At 45.1% G+C, this 5,909-nt stretch overlaps 1 protein-coding gene across 1 annotated transcript; it reads left to right on the top strand.

The window, feature by feature from the left end:
• Window positions 1-1,228: 1,228 nt before the first annotated feature.
• Window positions 1,229-5,413, top strand: PPP1R3C (protein phosphatase 1 regulatory subunit 3C). Its single transcript, XM_072340119.1, has 2 exons — window positions 1,229-1,400; window positions 2,896-5,413. Exon 2 carries the CDS (start codon window positions 2,897-2,899, stop codon window positions 3,839-3,841), a length of 945 nt encoding a protein of 314 aa, XP_072196220.1. The 5' UTR covers window positions 1,229-1,400; window position 2,896; the 3' UTR covers window positions 3,842-5,413.
• The last annotated feature ends 496 nt before the right edge of the window (window positions 5,414-5,909 follow it).

Genomic DNA, 5,909 nt, shown 5'->3' with positions numbered 1-5,909 from the left:
GCTGTCTCCTAACAACTCTTCATGCACAGCAATAGAGCCTTTCATTCACAAACCATGTAAAGAAAAATAATTTGGATGAGACAGAAAAATCCTACTGTCTTCTATTCTTCTTCACCATAAGCCCCCTTTGTTTCATGTAGAGTATAGTGCTTCCTGTCATTCATTGTGCACAGAAGTCATCTACTGATAAAAGCTCAGAATAGCTCACAGACTCAGTATCATGAGTATGAGTGCAGGGCTACCCTTGGGAGAGAGTGGGCAGGAAGGTGACAGTGAAACCATGCAGCCACATCAGGCTCACACAGCCGTGGGGGCAGGCAGTGATAGTGTGGCTGTCGTCACACTGCAGAGGCCGCGTGCTACTGCTTTCTGTCTCCTTGCTCTAGAAATAGCTAACAGCTACAACGTGGGAAGTACAGAAGGACCTCAGCACCCTCACACTGCTGTGTGTGGGAGGTGAACAGCCAATAGCACCATGCAAAAGAAACCTCCAGTTTTGTCACTTTAGTCAAGGCCAGGTATAGCCCAGGATAACAGACTTCAGGCCCTGGCAACACAGATCTCCAGCTTTTTCATTAAATCTGGCAGTTTGCAGTTTCAAGCTGGTGTTACTCTTGCTCTGTTAGGTAGCGTCCTGCTAAAGCAGCAACAAGAAGAGGCCCCATATTGACACGTTAAACAGTATTCACTTGGAAGTCCCATAGAGCAAACTCATTTGCTTTTCTAGCTCTGGGAAAGGCCCACTACCTGTGAGCCCCATCTGAAGCTCCAGCCATCCCTGAGCCGTACTGAGGCCACATCACCCCCTACAAGGGATGCAAGAGGTGCAGGCAGTCTGAATGGGACAAAGGAGAGCTCCCCATTGCAAAGACTGCTGTGAGACACGCAGCCGGCGCCCTCGGCCGCGTACAGCCAACACAGCAAGGCTCGGGCTCTTAGGGGCATGAATATCGAAGTTATTTCAAGCACAGCAGTTTTGGAAACGACTCTGCAGGATGGGCGGGGGACGGGACGGGACAGGGAGAGGAGAGCCCTCGATGCAGCGGGAAGCAGCTGCACGCCAGCACCACGCGGCTAGCATCGCACCGTGCAAACAATAACAACGGCCGAAGCCCCAGGGGGCGGCACTCGGCGCCTCCCGCCCCGCAGCCGTGACCACGTGGAGAGACAGCGGCCTCCCCCCCCTCCGCGGGGCCCCGGCACGCACAGCCCCGCCGCGCCGCGCCCCGGGGCCGGGCCGAGCCCGGCGCATAAAGGGAGCGGCGCGAGGGGGCTGCGGAGTAACAGCACCGCACTGCTCGTGCATTGCCGCAGGTGAGCGCTGCCCGCTCCGCTGCCCGCGCCGCGGCTGCTCTCCCTCTGCTCGGTTCTAGCGTGCGCTTCCAGCCCCGCAGAAGGAAGTAAGTAAAAGGGGAGGGGGGAATAAAATCGATCTTCATCCTTTTGGGGAATGTAACCTCAAAACTTGCACTGTGCTCCTTTGATTTTTATCAGGCTGGTAGAAGCATTTAGCACTTGCATAGTGCCTCGTGAATGCTGCTGAACTCCATCATCTTTTGCTGGCAGATTTTTTGCCTCTCCTAGCAGCGTAGCCCTTTGTTTTTGTTTTGTTTTTAATGTTGTATAAGGTTATGAGCAGCAGCCTATGGAGCTGGTCATGGAAACTGGAGAGAATACAATCCTGATTCTGCTGAAAGCCAAACAAAACTTGATAAATTTGATCCTGGTATTCCACTGCCTATTATGGTAAATGCTGCCATGGTTTAAGAAGGGGGAAAAAAAAAAAAAAGGCAAGAAGAATGAAGAGGTCAGTGCAGATTCTGCTTTTTTGGCAGTGCTCTGGAATACCAGCGAGAACACTGGGAAGGAGAATGCCATTTATTTAAGTGACAAAGCAAGTGCTCTTTCTTCCCATGACTCAACAGAAATCCATATTTCCAGCAAGGATTGGATCTTTACCAGAAGAGATGCACTGCAGTAGGAGCCCCTTCTGCAAATACTGCTAACCGACCATGATTTTAGAGTCATAGAATCACGGAGTACATCACATTGGAAGTGAACTGCAAGGACTGCAGAGTCCAACCGCAAGCTCCTTGTAGGACCATCCAAAACCCCAATCATATTTCTGAGAGCATTTTGTAAAATAATCGTGGTTTTCATTGTCAGAGAGTCAGGTTTAGGAACAAATCTTAACAGAGAAAGCTGTAGCATTCTTATCAAATGCTTGCATTAGGCATGGACTTCGGGGGATATAACACTTACTCAGCAGTGTTCACAGTGCAAACCAGCTTTCTTAACTAGACCTGGGTTAATAGCTCATACCTGATTTAACCAAAGCCAAATTGCCTAACAAATGCACATCTGATTTCTCAGAGTTCTAGGGCAATGTGGTACGTAGTATCCTAGCTGATGCTTTGATGGGATCGGTAACTTGATTAATCTAATGCTGTCTGCTCAGGTGTAGCAGCTGATCCAGCCTATTAGAATTTTAAGACTCAGCTCTGAAAGTCTCAGCTCTGACAGTCTCTGAAAGAAATTGAAGAGGATGAGCACTTTCACTGCAGGTGGATCTGTTTGTACTGGTACATTAGGATGTTCTTTTGTGCAGTTTCAGGAAGATGTGCTTAATTAGCTGTTTCTAAAATCCGTGTTTCAGAGGTTTGGAAAAAGCAAATTACATTCGTATTGAAAGACTGCAGAATAGTAAAGAAATGACAGTACGTTCATTCTGTTTCCTCTCTTGAACTGTCAATATTAATTTAGGCTGCATTATTTAAAGCTGTGCAAGGAGCAGGTTGTGAATAATTAAGACAGCAGATGAAGCACATATGCATTCTTAACAAGCTTTTCCCCAATGTATCAAATAATAATATGCTGTCTTTCTGCTCCTTTCAGAATGATTCAGATCTTAGATCCGAGACCTTTGCCAAATTCCATCATGCCTGTGGATGTGGCCATGAGAATCTGCTTAGCTCATTCACCTCCGCTGAATAGCTTCCTCAGCCCCCTTGAGGGCTGCCAGAGAAATAACTTTGTGAACAAATTCAAACCTCTCAGACCGTGTCTCCATGTGAAACGTGACTCTGAGGCACAGAAGAGTGACTGGAACCACTCAGCAGCCCGAGCCAAAAAGCGAGTTGTGTTTGCAGACTCAAAGGGGCTCTCCCTGACGGCAATACACACCTTCTCAGAGTTCCAGGAGCACCCTGGCTGGGATCTCCAGTTTGATCTTATAAGTCTTGAAAACATAACGTCTAACCTGAAGCTTCACGAGGAGAAAAACTTGATTCTGGATTTCCCTCGTCCCTCAGCTGACTACCTGGACTTCAGGAGCCGCCTGCAGAAGAACTTGGTCTGTCTGGAGAACTGCAGCCTACAAGAGAAGGTGCTGTCAGGCACTGTGAAAGTAAAAAATGTGAGCTTTGAGAAGAAGGTTCAGGTTCGAATCACCTTTGATACGTGGAAGACTTACACGGACATTGAGTGTGTATACATGAACAATGTTTATGGTGATTCTGAAAATGATACCTTCTCGTTTACTATTGACTTGCCTCCTGCCATTCCTTCTCAAGAGAAAATAGAGTTCTGCATTTCCTACCAAAGCGGAGACCGTACCTTCTGGGACAATAATGAGGGGCAGAATTACAAGATTCTTCATGCAGAGTGGAAATCTGATGGTGTTCGGATACCATCTGCCACGAAAGACTGTTTTGATGTTCCAACTCCAAGGAAAGGGCAAGAGAGAGAGCCTGATCAGCTCGGCAGCCCAAGGCTGTCCAGTGGCCTCTTCCCCCAGTGGCAGAGCTCAGGTGGGATTGAAAATTCATCACCATATTGGTGATAGACACTAGCTTGGAAATATTCTTCCACTTGACAACAAACCAGTGTTAGCTTTCTGGTTCACAGAACTATACAACAAAACCACCCGGCAGGTGTGGCTGCCTTTACAACTCCAAACTCAGCAGTCTCGTTAAGCCATATTATGTTCCTGAAGTTCTTAGCCAAAACTTATCCTTGGAAAGAAAGACAAATGAGATAAAACCCGTGTGTATACCACCTACTAGAAATAGCATGTCTGTATCTTAAGTATATGCTGTGTGCTTTCTGCTGTTGTCTCTCCTGAGTCATTAGGCAGGAGACTGTTGAAGGTGACAGTGTCTTAGCAAGCTGTAGCAACTGTAAGTGTGTGAGTGTGTGTGCACAGAACTGTCACAGGAGCAGAACATCAAAGTCCATTTTGTGCCTGTTAGCGCAGCAGAGCTGAGGCAGTGCTCTCAGGACTAAGGCTTGCAATGACCTATGTGCTTGTAGCAGCAGCAGGTTAAGACTGCATGGCTTAGATTTGTGGCTTCAATAAAGGTTAGGAAATTTAGAGAGGATAATGGATAAGTAGGAGAAGGGGAAGAGGTAAGATGTGCTGCCTAACTTGGAGATGGACAGTGTGTTGATGATGTCTTCAAAGCTGGCTTTCTAAATAAAGGAGAAGTTTATGAAATTAAAAAGAAGAATACAGAAAATGATGCAAAGTGAGTGGTGGAAGTGACTTGGGAAGGCATCTCTGACCTCATTGGCTTCGGGAATAATGGATATCTTGCATTAAGATCAAATCTAACCTGGAATTCTGCCTTCATCATTCTACTCACTTGTCAGGCTGATGGTTACCTTCTAACGTTAAAAGAAAAATGTGCCTTTAAAAAAACAAAGTCACTGTACATGCCAAAAGTAAATGCTGAAGCCAAGGTTAGTGTATAGACTACACTGAGTGGTTTGTAAATGTCTTAGTCTGTGGCAGCATTAGGTGATTTCACTCATTGCCTGATCTAGTCTTACAGCACCTAATGGTTAAGTATCCTGCTCCCTATTGCAGAGTCAGAGATAACTTTTGAAAAGTGTATAATATAGGAAAGGTCCTTCATATTGAAGACAGTGAATTAGCTGCAGTTGGTGAAAGCTGATTTCTTTTAAAGAGCAGAATTGCTGCTAGTTTTTTCTAGAATGAATATAGGCTTGCACATAAACAGAAACTGCTCAGTTTCATTGTACCTCATTTTAGAAGTTTTGTTTTGTTTTTTAAACTAGTGTATATTTTATATCATATGCTTGTAATTTAGCTTCCTGAGCTGTCAAACTGTAAGCATGGTCTGTGTTTTGTGTAAGACTTGTGTGGGAAATTGTCCAGCACATATTCAGCAGGTGTAAATATTGGTACACCTTCTAACTGTACAGAAGTGATGCTAACATCAAAATATATGTGACTTGTATAATAGCCTGGATCTGAAGCTACTTGCAATGCAATGAGAAGATAAATGCTAAGATGAAGTAAGTTTCTCCCACTAATTGCACTTTTTTTTCTATGTAACCCATGCTGTTAAGTGTCAACTAGCTATTTTAAGAATAAATTGTATTTTAATACATCTGGTTCTTACTGAGTCAACTCAATCTGCTCATTCCATTCCTTCTTTAAACAACTGCAACTCAAACAGGAGCATGAGGCATAGCTGGTTTGCTCTGTGCCACCAGCTATTGCTAAAGCTGAATATGGTATGGTATCTCAGCACTTCTGATGTTATCCTGAAGATGAAAACCAAACTCTTCACTAAATCAGAGGTTATTGTTAGCCTCACAAGTTGTCACTTAAACAAACAAAACCCCCCTCTGTCTCACCCATATTTTGGTTTGACACATTCTTCTATGGCTTGTCCTTTTTCAGGGGTACTTCTGTCCCAGTCTGGTAGCTAGTTTCCTGCTGAACTATAGCATATGTGATGCATGCCTGGGTGCACCTAGACAATAGTACTTTAATGTCTTCTGGCTCACTTTTACTTGGTACTTAGCTTGTTATGCTGTCTCTGAAGCCATTGCTGCTATTGAGGGGAGGGGAGGTTTTGTTTCCCCTTATGCCTAGGAGC

Source organism: Excalfactoria chinensis, chromosome 6, assembly GCF_039878825.1.
Source record: "Excalfactoria chinensis isolate bCotChi1 chromosome 6, bCotChi1.hap2, whole genome shotgun sequence".
Classification (NCBI taxonomy): domain Eukaryota; kingdom Metazoa; phylum Chordata; class Aves; order Galliformes; family Phasianidae; genus Excalfactoria; species Excalfactoria chinensis.
This window is presented reverse-complemented; position numbering and strand designations above follow the sequence as displayed.